General features: G+C 39.1%; 1 protein-coding gene across 3 annotated transcripts in view; it reads right to left on the bottom strand.

Annotated features, from left to right (window-relative positions):
- Nucleotides 1–15,410, bottom strand: part of HDAC2 (histone deacetylase 2) — a 29,109-nt gene extending 13,699 nt beyond the window's left edge. The window contains exons 1-5 of one of the 3 annotated variants that reach the window (XM_058566420.1): nt 15,218–15,410; nt 6,331–6,443; nt 4,890–5,007; nt 3,176–3,250; nt 2,540–2,678 (exon numbers count right to left, since the gene is read on the bottom strand). In XM_058566420.1, the coding sequence (XP_058422403.1) occupies nt 2,540–2,678; nt 3,176–3,250; nt 4,890–5,007; nt 6,331–6,443; nt 15,218–15,269 (497 nt within the window). In that variant the 5' untranslated portion in view covers nt 15,270–15,410. Of the gene's footprint in view, nt 1–2,539; nt 2,679–3,175; nt 3,251–4,889; nt 5,008–6,330; nt 6,444–7,891; nt 7,972–14,189; nt 14,311–15,217 lie in introns of those variants that run through there. The other 2 variants (XM_058566421.1, XM_058566422.1) reach the window with 2 other exon arrangements.
- Nucleotides 15,411–15,616: the final 206 nt, after the last annotated feature.

Genomic DNA, 15,616 nt, shown 5'->3' with positions numbered 1-15,616 from the left:
CCTACATTATGTGCTTCAAAAACAGTACATACTTCTATATATCAAAAACTGAAGATTACACCATACTTAAGATTGTTACTTTAAAACATCTTTCTAGTAAATATTCAATATATAAAATAGTGTTTGGCAACCTATGGTCCGTAGTCCAAATTTAGCCAATAGCTCTTTTTGTACAGCCTTTGAAGAACAGTTTTCAATGGCTGAAAAGTAAAATCAAAACAAGAATATTTCAAGCACGTTATGTGACAATTAAATGAAATTCAAATTTCAATGTCCATAAATAAAGTGTTATTGAAACACGGCCATGCTCATTTGTTTACGGATTGTCTACGGCTTCTTTTGGACTTCAACTGCAGAGCTGAGTAGTTGTGACAGAAACCACATGTGGTACTCTCATCAATTAGCGCTGCTTGGAACACTACAAATCAGTGACGCAGTTATAACGCAAATGCATTTTAAGAGCCACGTGCACCATCATACCTTGACATCTTACTACCGTGCATACCCATGTCAAAACAAGTAAAAAGGGGGCCGGCCCCGTGGCTTAGCGGTTAAGTGCGCGCGCTCCGCTGCCGGCGGCCCGGGTTCGGATCCCGGGCGCGCACCGACGCACCGCTTCTCCGGCCATGCTGAGGCCGCGTCCCACATATGTGCAGCTATGACCTACAACAATCTACTGGGGCTTTGGAGGGGAAAAATAAATAAATAAAATAAAATAAAAAAAAAAAAAAAACAAGTAAAAAGGAAAGTAAATTTTAAATGTCATCCTTTTAAGGCACAGTGAAGTGAGGACTGTTACTGAAATGAACAAACACGGAGCCCTGTTTTTATTTTACAACAATACCACAGCTGTATTAAAAGAATACAATATAAGCTGACATTTCCAGACTAAGCACTCATAAGAATACTCTCAACTCATAGGAAAGCAACATTTGGAAAACTTATAAAACAAAAAACAGAATGTCTCATCATAGCAGCACTTCTTCACAAAAATAAAAATAAAGCTGTGAGCAAAGTAAGTTTCTAATGACTCACAAGTTGCTTACCAACAGTCACTTAATTAAATCATGTTTGCACCAGTGGAAGAAACGTGTCCAGAGAAATTAAATTAAACTTGTTTAAGAGCATTAGCATGCGGGCAAAAACTGTTGCTTAGAGATGAAGACACAGGGACCAACATCAATAGTGAATTAAAAATAAGGCAAATAATTTTTAATTTTTAAATGAAAAATAGAAATACCATATGATCCAGCTATTCCACTACTGGGTATTAAAGAATATGAAATCAATAATTCAAAAATATATATGCACCCCTATGTTCATCGTGGCATTATTCACAATAGCCAAGATGTAGAAACAACCCAAGTGCCCATCGACGGATAACTGGATAAAGATGTGGTATATATATACAATGGAATACTACAGTCATAAAAAGAGACAAAATCACACCCTTTTCGACAACTTGGATGGACTTTGAGGGTTTTATGCTAAGCGAAATAAGACAGAGAAAGACAAATACCATATGATTTCATTCACATGTGGAAGATAAACACAGATTGGTAGTTACCAGAGGGGAAGGGAGTAGAAGGGTGAAAGGGGTAAAGGGGCAGATATGTATGGTGACGGATAAAAGCTAGACTATTGGTGGTGAACACAATGCAGTCTACTCAGAAACTGAAATAGAATAATATATGCCTGAAATTTACACAATGTTATAAGCCAATAGGACTTCAATTAAAAAAAAAAAAACAAGCCAAATGATTTCTAGTGGTTTTCCTTGGCTCTTAATTAGTCAACTGACACAGTTCAGCTGTTTGAGGAGTCAGTACCAAATTTTAGGTGACCGAAAAGTAACCTCTATAAACAGTATGCGTGCAATAACCACAGGCAAGAACATTTTCAAAGTTGAGAAAACACTAATTCACTACAGTCTGAAGTGGAATCTGCTAAGATGTGTTATAAATGATGATGGTAAAAAAAAAAAATCTAAATTTGTAAATCTCCAAATTCACAATTACTTCTATAGATCTGTCTCTCAAACTGCAGTCAGACAACTTTAAAACTAGCTCCTTTAACAACTCAGATAATTATATTCACTAGTAGAGACAAAGCCCCATTTTATGTGGAAGCTAGGCAGTTAGCTGGATTCATTCAATAGGTAAACAAAATCCCTTTGACACAGGTTTCAAATCTTTGCCTTCAAAAGTTAAAACTCACAAAATGTCAGAACATAAACTTCCAGGGTCACGTCATTTTTCATTAGTGGAAACTAACTAAAATCTAAGTTGCCAAACTACTTCTAATACTTTTTAAAAGGGTACTATTAAGGAATTTTAAAAATTTATATGCATTTCTCATTCTTCATAATCCAAAAATTGGGCATATTCCCGGTATTTTTACAATAGTTTGTAACGAATCCATAGAAGATTCACCACTATTTTCAACCTACCATTTACTTTATATTTTTTTAAAAGAGCCAGATTTTTGTTTTAATTAAAACACTTTTTCAGAGGAAAAATATGAACACATATTAACTTACTTTAGTAATTCAAGGATGGCAAGCACAATATCATTAACATAACAGAATCCTGATGCTTCTGATTTCTTAGCATGATGTAATCCTCCAGCCCAATTAACAGCCATATCAGTTTGTTGTCGGTTTAATTTCACAGCCCCAGCTAAGAAACAAGACAGGGTAGACTTTTAAAATGTTTAAAATAAAAAATCAGTATAACTAGACAAAAGCCCTATAGGGAAGAGTATGCTATGCATAAGTAAAAGAGTTTAAATCATAAAGTAGGAATCATTGTGTAGGGCACCAACAGTAGTGTTTCCTTAGATAAATATTTTCCTATAGCTGTGATCTGATGAATAAGAATATCTATGGAAAGTGGTACTCACAACGGTAGCTAGAAGAGAGGGAGGCAAAAGAAATCTCTAAGTGAACAAGTAACAGAAGTAAGAAACTAAGAAGTAAAAAAAAAAAAAAATATGTTCGAGTCACTGTAATCACGAAACACGGGTTTTAAGGACAATTGTACTCTACTATAAATATACTGACTGCTTTCTGTTATCAAAATCTACCACCACTAAAACGTTTGCTCTAAACAAATAACCCAAAAGATACACACCAAATTTAATCAACTTTTAAATCTGACTAACTCAGGATGCTTACCAACTGAGCCACCAGTTGAGAGCTGACAAAACTCAAAGAGTCCATCAAACACTGGACAGTCCTCTCCAACATTAACTGTGGAAGACAGATATCATTAGTTTCAATCTATTCTGTGAATTAATGAAAGCTCTTTCTTACAAAAACTATTTCCTACAAATAGTTTTTGGTTTGATGCAATCATAAAACATACCATGATAGTAATCTAAAGTTTTCAATTTAAAAATATAACTTACCCGAGGTAATTAAAGTGTTATATGTGAACTACCACCACCAAATGTTATCAGGATTATTTGTGGAATATCTCTGCTCTATTAACAAGAAATCAATAGCTATCAAAATATAAACGGTATTTGCTTTAATTAAAACATGGACAATTTTTCTAGGCATTTCTCCTTAAACATACATTAATAAATTAATCAATGTTCTAAAAAGTTTAAATAACTTCAACTACTTTATGATTTACTTTCTTTAAAACTACTCAAGTACACAGAACATCCACAACCTTGAAATGTATTTTAGTGAGTACTAAAAAGATGTAACAGCTGATTGCCTATGTCCATGGTTAACCTTGATCCTGCAAGATGGCAAGAATTAACCAGGTTCACGATAGCCAAGATACAGAAGGAAGGAGTACTTACAGCACAAGGAAACAACACATACAGATACATGACACACCACCGCATATTTAGTTCGTTAGTACTGAGAGAATGTAAAGGGACATAGATGTATGTAACTCATTCTTTGTCTCTCTCCACCCTCCAAATTATAACCTCTTCAAGAATAGGGTCAATATTTTATATAGCTTTGCACACCCTTAATTTATCAGCACTAGAATGAATAAATTTAGTTTCTTACTGCTCAGATATGACCATCATCTTATTAAAATTCAGTATTATGTAAGTTTTAAATCAATACTGTTAATTCATTTGCCCTAGGACTATCCATTTCTTAATTTAAGCCTGAATCCTACTGAAAAAACAGGGATAAATAATACCTATTTTGTTTATATTATAGCATTTTATTAAATCAAATGAGATAATCCATGGTAGAAATGTACATGAAGTTCTACAAATATATGAGGTATCTAGCAACTACACTTAATTTAGTATTATTGAAACTCTTTTTTAAATCATCCCTGAAGTCCATCAATAAAAACGATGAGAATGAACTCCAGTATCAAGCTTTAAAAGCCACTGTTCCAATCATTTTAGGATGACATTTTGCATTCCACCTTCAAGCCAACCTATCTGATAATAAAATGCCTTTTATCTATAAAAGAGAACACCATGTAGAAGAGAATAAAAAGCTTCACTAACATCAAAACAAAGGGAAGTAACAGATTATATATGTATTATAGTCCAAATTAACCAAAGCATACATAGAGAAGAGGTATACACACCAGGCTAAGGCCAATCAAAGTATAGTCAATTTTTTAAAGCAGGGGAGCGAGGTCTCTCTACCAATATCCATTATCCCAAGGTAACATGGGACCATAACAAAGAGCAGAGGAACATCTAAACAGCTCTTTGGCAGTCTGGCAGAACAATAGGCTCCAGGTAGGTTGTTCCTTTTTTAAGTATTGTTACATTGACTTTTCAAATCAATAAATAGTTAAAATAATATTTTAGATCAGAAAAAAATACCTAGATTTGGATAACTTTAATTATAAGCTTCTAAAAATACTCATTTGTACTTATCAATACTAGAAACGTACATCTCTGCATCTGCTTACTATACTCAGACATGTTATCTGGTCTTATTGAACGCAGAAATTTGATGTACTCATCACTGTGGTATTTTGTCATTTCTTCAGCAGTGGCTTTATGGGGCCTCTGTGAAGAAAAATAAATGTCAGAATTGTGGAATTACAACTGGTTATATCAGAGTTTTCAAACACAAAGTATACAATTTCCCATAACAGTCCTCTCAAAAGAACTAGGTCTGCCAGAACAAAATAAATTCCAAAGCTAATCCAAATTTATACATGTGTTTTAGGAAACAGTAATCAATTCCAAAGCTAATTTATACTCCTTTAAAAGCATCAGATGGGTCTAACACTAACTATGAATTAATCATTCCTTTTATTTTAGTGGAAACAGGTCAATCCTTATAAAGTCAAATCCATGTTCACAAACTCTGTCTCTCACTTTCCAGGATAAACCTTCTGCTCTAAATTCAGTGATTTCATCAATGACCTTCCAGGATGAGACGCATTCTCCATTATAAGTCTTTATTCATGATCTCTCTTCCTTTTCCCTTGCCTATCCTAATCATCTGTTCCAAAGAGCTCAATTTCATTTACAACATACTTCTTCCACAAGGCTTTCTGAGTCTTATCCAACTCCTTCTCTTCTCTAAATGTCTGTAACCAAAAGAAAATAACTCACATATATTGCCCAACATTGTTAACTGCTTCAAGTCATTCTTTACTCCCTAAATATACAAGAATTGTTGTGTCTTGTATCTATTTTTATATATTCCCATCTTTATCTTCAAAATCACCTAAGGCAGTTGTATCTTATAGTCATGCGCTGCACGACGTTTCGGTCAACGACAGACTGCATATACAACAGTGGTCCCATAAGATTAGTACCATATAGTCTAGGTGTGCAGTAGGCTATACCATCTAGGTTTGCCTAAGTATACTCTATGATGTTCGCACAACGACGAACTGGCCTAATGATGTATTTCTCAGAAAGTATCCCCGTCATTAAGTGATGCATGACTGTGTTATTTGTACTTTGCTTGCCCACTAACACAGTGTTCCATATGCCAATAAGTATTTGTAGCATTAATTTCCTCATAATTCTTTTGTTAACAGTCCCAGGTCAACTCCTCAGCAGCAAAGACAGGTCAACAATTATTGTAACAAAAATATTTAGTATGCTAAACTGAGTTGTTCTCCAGAAATGTGAAACCTGGGGTAGGGGAAATTGTTTTTAAAATGGTTGTAGGAAGACGGAAAAAACAGGCTACATTTCCCATACTCTCTGTTTTCTCTGAAGAATAAAAACAAAAAGAGAAGTTTCTGTTTTCTTCCAGGTCTTTCATCTGCTAAATGCCCTCCAAAGGAAGTAGTAAACAGACTTTCAAAGTAATAATTAAAAAAAAAAAAAAAAAGTCAGTGCTGAATATTTACCAAAAGGTATACTCACGTATATTTCCATTTTTCTATATAAGCCATAATTTAGCAGCAAGTTATGGGTCATGCGGATTCTATGAGGTTTCATGGGATGACCCTGTCCATAATAATAATTTCCAATATCACCTAAAACAGAAAAGAGACAGACTGAAGAATACAGACAAGAGAATCTTCATGAACTATCTAAATTTACTTATGTTCATCATTAGAAGGCATTTACTACCTAAAGAAGATTGATTTAAAACCTTAAACAATGATTTTAGATTTCGCAACTTTAAAATTATAATAGAAAACCAAGATATCATGCACACTTTCACATGCTGATGACTCTATTAATACATCATGTTTATTTATAGATTACAGCAAGCAAGCTTTTCTGATTTTCAGTTTGCCAAAATTTCTTATTTAGAATTAGCCCAAATAAAATATTCTTTACTCACAAAAGTAGTTTTTGTTCCTTAAATATCTGCTTTTAGTATTCGCTGGCAAATCCGATGCTTAAGGTAAATTCTCTGAGTTTCACTGGTATGATTTAAAAATTTTACAGCAAGATATCACTTCTTGGGCGATTTAATGACACTCCAGAAATCCTTTATAGTTGATATTATGGAGCTAAATCCTTCTATATCCACATCACAGTCCATACGGGAAATTCTGGTAACTGAAATTTGGATCCTAAACAAATTTTTGCTCTGATGACATAATTCATGACATTTTTCAAGGTATAGGGTATTCTGTCTCATCCTTCAGGAGTGAAAAGTTATAATTCCTAGCCTATCTTTTAATGACATCTTATATCTCAACGTCTTAAAATATATGCCTAACAGTTATTTTAAAATAAACAACACCAAAATAGATTTTCATCTACCAAATTCCAATAAAATTATACTTTTAGGTAAAGGTCCAGTGTTTCTATAATAAAAAGTGCTAAGGAAGCCTCTTAAATACACACTACTTTTCTAATGTAATGGGCACTTTTTACAACAGCCTTTATTAAATTAGAAACCAACTGTAGGGGGCTGACCCAGTGGCGCAAGCGGTTAGGTGTGCGCGCTCTGCTGTGGCGGCCCAGGGTTCACCAGTTTGGATCCCAGGCGTGCACCGACACACTGCTTGGCAGGCCATGCTATGGCGGCGTCCCATATAAAGTGGAGGAAGATGGGCACAGATGTTGGCCCAGGGCCAGTCTTCCTCAGCAAAAAAAGAGGAGGATTGGCAGATGTTAGCACAGGGCTGATCTTCCTCACCAAAAAAAAAAAAAAAAAAAGAAAGAAAAAAAAGAAATCAATTTTAGTACTAATTCTAGTCTTTAAATAAGCAATTCCAAAATTCTGTTAGGACAGTCGAGCTGATTTTAACAGCTTGAAGTCAATCATTTCAATATGGGTTAATACAATAAAAGCTAGAGATAAAGAATGCCATTTACTCACTTTCTGGATCAAAAAATCTTTCAAAATCTTGCCTAAATACACACCTTTTTTTGCTTAATGGAAACTGACAACTCAAAAACTTTTATTTGTCTCTTTCATATATTTTATAGTAGTCCAGGATGAACATTCACTTTTATAACCCACCTGTTTCTAATAATACTACTACTTGATTTTGTTGGTTTCACACTTCTAATTTACTTGACTTTTCATGTTCAACACAAGCTCTCTCCTGAAAACAATTCATATATACACTGGTCATTTAAAGGAAAAGCCACCTTTCTCAATGCAGGGGCCAACAACAAAGCTAAGACAACATACAGACAAGTAGCAAAGCAGGGCTATGGGGATACACGACACTCCTCTCCATTTATCATAATTCAGAGGCTATGAATGCAGGAAGCAAACCATCTTCCAAGGAAGGATCTGCTATAAAGCTCTACCCTACATGGTGGCAGTACATATAGTTCCTTGAAAGCACCGTGGTCTCAGTGAATTCTAAAATATGGAAACCTACTAGAGCTACAAAGCATCAGGTACCCCAGTTAATGCCAAGGAAGGTATTTCTAAGTTATCATCACTACCAAAGGAGATCACAAGGGTAAGAATAAAGAAACTCTAGTCTTCACATAACTTCAATCTGTCTCTGTGTAAAAATTACCAAGAGGAAATGTCTTTAACATCTACTATATCTCTTAAGATCAAAACACTTTCATTATGGATACCCTGAGAATCCAACGGAAAGCCACCAATAATCTATTGAAGGGAGAGTACAGTTATAATTTCTCAGCAAGCATGTTTGAAAAAAAAATAATGGGGGCTGGCCCCATGGCCTAGTGGTTAAGTTCAGCGGCAGCACTTTGGCAGCCTGGGTCCAGTTCCTGGGTGCAGACCTAGACTACTCTCAGTGGCCATGCTGTGGCAGTGACCCACATACAAAATAGAGGAAGATTGGCACAGATGTTAGCTCAGGGCAAATCTTCTTCAGCAAAAAAAGAAAAAGAAATAATGATGATACCACTATTTAACATTTATTGAGTGCTTACTAGGAGGCACTACTCTAAGCACTTTACATGTATTATCTGTTAATCTTCTCAACAACCCTCTGATGAAGGTATTTAGAAGGGTGAGATACAGAAGTCAGTTAATATTGCCCAAGTCACACGGCTAGCAAGTAGAGCTCAGATTCAAACTCAGGTAGGGCAACTCAGCCAGTCTTCTTAAGTAGTAGCTATTGGGAGAGCAATGGCATTTACAGTCACTAGAAGGAAATGATAGGGGAAGCTTGATAAGAAACAGACATAATATGGAATATAAATATTTTAATAAAGGCTTAGGGTCTTTCTGTGTCTGTGTGTGTGTGTGTGTGTGAGTGAGACTGGCTCTGAGCTCCTCTTTCTGCTGAGGAAGATTAGCCCTGAACTAACATCTGTGCCCATCTTCTATATTTTATGTGGGATACACCAGAGCATGGCCTGATGAGCGGTGTGTAGGTCCATGCCCGCCATCCAAACCCGTGAACCCCAGGCCACTCAAGCGGAGTGCATGAACTTAACCACTACGCCACTGGGCTGGCCCCCTTAGAGTCTTTTTAATTTAAGGAAAATGAACAAAAGAAATTGCCTATCTATCTAATCCATGAAAGTAACCTACTTTTTTTACCAACAGGGCCTCAAATTTTGTATGAATAACACATATGAAAAATAAAGGGAAAAACAAAAAAAGCTACTGTACTATTTTTGTCTTCCACAGACTACCCAATCCACTAGCAGCTTTAACACACTGGCCACTCCTCCTTGAAACATTTGCAGTCTTGACTTCCATAATACCACTTTCCTGGATTTTACTCCTACCCCATAGCCACGCCTCTGCCAACCTTTAAATATCAGGGGTTTCTCAAGTTCATTCACTCATTCAACAAATCAAGAGCTTACCATGTGCCAGGCACTGTTCTAGGTGCTTGGGTAAGTCAGTGAACAAGAGTGCTGCCCTAAATCCTCTTCTCTCAGGACTGAGTCCCCTAACTGCACAATCCAGAAATTTAGGAGTCATCCTTTATTCTGTACCACCATCACCCAGTCCCAACTCCATTCCCAATCCATCAATAAGTTCTATTGGTTTTACTCCCAAATTGCCTCTTAAATCTGTCCATTTTTATCAGCCACAACCATTACATTTTATGTGGATCAATATACACTTGATTCTTGCTTCCCATTTTACATTCTACCGCTCTTTACCACCCTTTCTCTACTTCTAAGAGTTGTCTCTACTTAAAAACCTTCAGTGGCTTTCTACTCCATGGATAAAGTGCAAATCTCTTAGCACAAAGTCTTGTGTGTTCTGGCCCTTTACTACCTAGCCCGGTACCCCACGGTTCCCTCACGTCTTCCTCTTGGCTCCCTTTCTGCTAAGAGCACCAGGTGCTTCGTAACTACTTGGCCTTGGCAGTCTGCAATTTCTCATGTAGGAAACCTCTTTTAAGTTTGGCCTATTCTCTTCCTTCAGGCCTTCCCTTGTCTGATTACTCTACAACGGTCCCCTCTCTTACTATCTAACAGATTTTTATTTCCTTCTTAGGACTTAAGTAACCTCTTGTCTACTTGGCACACAGCAGGGACTTTAAGCCCATTTGATATTTCTGAACCCAGAGTTGACTTCATGAACAGGTATAAGCCAGCTGCTGTTGAAATGGACAGGATAAGACTTACTAACTAGTACAAATATTCTTATATTTGAACTTTTAAATCTGATCTCATTCATGTTTCAATGCTATTATCATTGCCTAGGAGATTACCACCTCCCTCCCCATTCCAACTGTTTCCTTTAAGGATTTGTCAAGAGAAGCATTTGAAGTTTTTGTTAAGTGAAAGAAATAATTACTAATACTTCTTTTGTAGCAGTGGAGACATGGTTCCACTCTTGTGTCACCAAGGGGGAAAAAAATCTTTAAGTACCAGGTGTTGACGTCTCCTTGGACATTAAAACTAGTCAATGTGGAAAAGGATAAGTGGCAGACTGAGTCAAACAAATACAAATGTACTTTCATTGTAAAACAGATAAAATGCCACTCGTCCTACCTGTTTGTAGCTCAGAGTGACTTTAAGAGTTAGAGAGAATGTTATATGAAAGTGTTCTATCTATACAAATATAAGGTATCAATCATTTATTCATCAATAATTCAAGAAATCTTTAATTTTTTTATTTAGATGGTGTAGGTACAGACATAAGTAAAACGGATTCTATATCCTCATGAAGCTTATATTCTAGTGGAGAGAGACAAAGTTAGGCAGTACAAGTGATAGGGAGAAAAGCAGTAATGGGGACTAAGGTAATAGGGGAAAGCCCCTCTGATACGGCAAAATTTGAAGGAAGTGCGTGGTAAAGAATATCTGGGCGAAGAGGATCCAAGTATAGGACAATCTCAGTCTTATTTAAGAGTTATGTTCTACTGTGTTTAAATGATGTGCAATTAAGACCACTGGTATCCATGAACTGCTGCTGAAATTCATTCAGCAATCTGATTTACCCCCAAAGAAATGATTACCTATTTTATGGAAAATAAAAGATTTATACTATAGCTAAGAACCCACACAGTTGTATTAAAGGCTATCTAGCAAAAGACTGGCACCACTGTCATAAATAAAAGTCCAAGAAAATCTGTCAATAGTTGGCTGCCAAGTAGAATTCTTATAATCTGCTAAAGTAAAAAAGGAGTACACTAAGAGGCACTATCTCGGTAACTTTTATACTCTATCTTCGTGTAGTGTTGAGTGCTTTTCTCTGAACCACGTGTCTCCAAACATTTTGATGCACCCTATCAGAGGAGGAAAAAATAGAGCACAGAGCAATATGCATATGATTACATAAATTACATATACAGACAACCCTATTATATTGTATACATAGTAAAACAGGCACTAAATGTGACTGGCCTCAAGCTTAATACAAAACAAAGTATACCTAACATTTCTAGATAAAGCATTAAAAAGGTGACTACAGTCATGCATCCCTTAACGACAGGGACACATTCTGAGAAATGCTTCTTTAGGCGATTTCGTCGTTGTGCAAACATCATAGAGGGTACTTACACAAATCTAGATGATATAGCCTACTACACACCTAGGCCCTATGGTACTAATTTTATGGGACGACGGCAGTATATGCGGTCAATGGTAGAGCAGCACATGACTGGATCGTAATCAGGGTCTAACACAGCTTGGTTTGCTAATTACATTTAAGTAAAGAAATCACATCATTTTAAAGCCAGAAGGGATCTCAGTGACTAACTATATCATTTTACAGATTACCGATAATCTTGCAGTATACATAAAATGACCAAGATTTAGAAATATGTTTTTGGAAACTTAAGAGGCATGAGTCAATAGCTATAATAAGAGAAATAAGAACTTCTCTGACTTTCCCTCAAAGGTTTAAGGATACCTCATCCATCAATGCCTGAAGGTTCACTTGGAACCAGCATTCCAGTGATCTAAAGGGTATAATACTGAAGACTAAAATTTACAGGGAAAAATACATATATCTTTAAAAGTCCTTTCCATATCTGCTAGACATTCTCTCTGCTGCCAAGAGTGTGCCTAATGGTCCCAGTAAGCCTAAAGGTAGGATTCCTATGGTTACAGAAATTTGCTACTTCACTCTTTTCCTCCTTATCTTTCTTCCATCTACTTGCTTTACCAACAAGTTAAAACCAGTTAATTTAGGCTGGCAGATTATTCAGGCCCTATTTCTACCGATACTACCCACTCCCAATCCAGACCATGTTGTATACCTTCGAGTCATAGAACTCTTTGGTGCAGAAGCTGCTTTACTTGCATCCTCTTTCCTCACAATTAAAAAAAAAGCTTTTGGAATTAATTGTGCAGAGCTTAGCACACTATCATATACTAATAATTAGCATAACGATACCTATCAAATTTAATAATCTCTGCAGAATATTTTATTAGACTCCCCACAAAAATCCAAAGAATATTTCAAATGTAAGCAACGACAAATTCTATTCTAAAAATGAGTCAAGGAAGAGCCTTGGACAAAAGACAATCCAACCAGAGACTTCCCTACATTCAGTTCCACACCTGTTGCTGGCCACCAGGTGAAGCAGCTGAATGGTCGACTATAAAGTATTGATTAAGTCACAATCACGAGACTTAGATACTCCCACTCTACCTATCAAGCCTGCATCCCGCCATTGGGACCAGAGTTGGCTCCCATTCCCTCAACAAAGGCTCATCATAAATGAGCCAACGAACAAACAGCTGTTTATAAAACTGCCACTTAAGTGTACCCCCTGGTTCCACAGTTCAAGCCTGTGACAAGAAGGTACAAGCAGTTTACTCCACTAGAGCCTATCACTGTCAACAGCAACCAACAGCAGCAAGAAGAGCCTCAGTACCCCCAAACTATTTTTTTTTAATTTTTTATTGTGAAATTTTTGTTGTACATTATTGCTTGTCAGTCACCATACAAGTGCATCCCTCCACCCCTTGTGCCCACCCAACCCCCTAGCCCCTGGTAACCACCAAACAGTTCTATCTGTCCTGTGCTCCCCCCAACTTTTTAAAACCAGCCTTCTTTACCTCAAGCCCTGACAAGAACAAATCTCTAAACCTTAGAAACAACATAGTTTTAAAAAGTAACTTACACACATGGTTTACTTTTCAATTTGATCAGGGAATGCAAAGCAAGAGTTTTACCAGTGACCTAAAACATGCATGAATTCTCCAAGAATGAACTTTAAGAAACTTTAATAATTCATGTTAAAATTAAAACATACTCCCATCTCCACCCCTCCACAATGGCACAATTTCAAATCAATATGTATTACACACATACATGGTCCTCTCGAAACATATTTTTAAAATATGGCTGTTACTATTTAGTACTAGCTATCAAATATCAGACAACTTACTCGTTCTCTAAGATTTTAGATTTTTCCACAAATGACACAGGTGGTTATTTTATATAAACAGGCATTAGAAGATTCATCCTCGCTAACTGAAGAGATACGGGATGGCCATTTTCAAATTGAAGTCAGATTTATTCTCACCCAATCCTCTAAGGTCTTTTTACCTTTCTAAGATTTTGTGATTTATAGTACACCGAATGTAGCAAACAGCTTCCAAAATTTATATTGCTTCAGACAAATCAGATAGGACTTTCAGGTCATTTGAGCCTAGCTTCTTCGTTAAATTTTAGAATTCTTTTTTTGGAGAGTAACCTACTAGGAACTATTTACCAACTATTTACTATTGCCTATTTATTTATGAAATGTGTAAAACAGGTTACTACTCCGCTTAGTATAATTCAGACTAGCGCAGGAAACAGGTTTCAGAGATTTAATGTTACTGCCCAAACTTCAAATTAGAAGAACCCCTAAAATTAAATTACCTGACTTTTACAATTTACTGTACCGTGAGCTCAAGCTTACCTGATTATTTAGTACTTCTGCACTACTCCTCAAAGTTTTCCTACACCAGGACTCCCACCACCTAGAAACAGCTTTCACAAGCAAGATGCCCCTGCTCTCCTAAACCTCCAGAGCAGGGTGTATTTCCTGATCGAACAAAGAGCAACAAAGAAGTGGGTGGTAACCACCTCTCACAGAGGCAAGCCGGAACCCATCGAGTCTCGGATCCACAACACCAGCATTAACAGCTCCACGTTTCCCTACCACCGTCATGTTTCCCGCGAAGGCTGACTACCTCAAACTCGAAAACCCTGATTTTAATTGAGGAAGCGCAGCCTTTTCATTTGAATCCTGAGAAAAGTGGCGCTCAAAGAACCCGGCGAACAAAGGAGAGGGATGGAGCCCACGCACAACAGGGGTGTGAGTGTGCCCCAGGCCGGAGGGGGGCCTGCACCCTCGGGAACTGCTCTCCAGCACCGACCCGGGTCCAGTGGTCCGGGGCGAGGCTGGAGGCGGAGAAAGAAGATGCTCGGTCCAGCCGCAGACCGAGGGGAGGGGAGCACACAGGGATGGGGAGGGAAGGGGCTGCAGGGGCGGAGCTCTCGAGGCCGCAGGGCTTTGTGTGCAGGCTCGGCCGGGGTAGGTATTTTGACCCGGGGGAGGGGTCGGGTGCAAGAGGCCGCAGCAGGGCACCCCCAAACCTCCGCTCCCACGAGTGGCGGGCAGGAGAGGAGCCGGCGAGGGCCGTCCCCTTCGCCGCACCCACGAAGCCGGGGATGGCCGGCCACGTCCCAGAGGCGGCCACTTCGGAGCGGCAGACCGACCCGCCGGAGGAAGAAGGGCAGGACGGAGGAGTGGGGCGTCCCCTGGCTGCCGCCCGCACCTCCGCGGGTCTCCCGCTGCCGGCGTCGGGTCGGGAACGGGTGAAGATGCGGCCAGGCGTCGGTCCCTCCTCCTCCCCACCCCTCAGCACCGGCGCCCACTCGCGACGGCGGCCCCAGGCCCGGCGCCCCAGCCCTGCCGCCCCCTGGCCCGGCGCGGCCCCTCACCATCGTAGTAGTAGCAGACTTTCTTCTTGCCGCCTCCCTGACTGTACGCCATGGGCTCCCCGGCCACCGCCGCCCCCGGGCTCCGGCTCCTCCTCCTGCTGCTGCTGCGGCCGCCGCGGCTCGGCGGGGAGAGAACAGGGCTGGGGCGGAGGGGCGGGTGGCAGTCCTGCGGGGAAGGGCGAGCCGGTGGGAGGCGAGGAGGGGGCGCCGGGAGGGCTCGGTACCGCCCGGCCGAGGGGCCAAGAGCGCGGAGCGAGGGTTGGCAGCGGCGCCAACTCGCGACACTGGGGAGGGGGAGGGGGCAGCCCAACCACCTCCGGAGGCCGAGGGGAGGTGGGACGCGTCCACTGTGGCCCCCACGGGGGAGGGAGGGACACGACTAGAGAAATAGGCCTCCTC

Source organism: Diceros bicornis, chromosome 23 (assembly GCF_020826845.1).
Source record: "Diceros bicornis minor isolate mBicDic1 chromosome 23, mDicBic1.mat.cur, whole genome shotgun sequence".
NCBI lineage: Eukaryota > Metazoa > Chordata > Mammalia > Perissodactyla > Rhinocerotidae > Diceros > Diceros bicornis.
The sequence above is the reverse complement of the archived record's forward strand: the minus strand, read 5'-3'. Positions and strand labels throughout refer to the sequence as shown.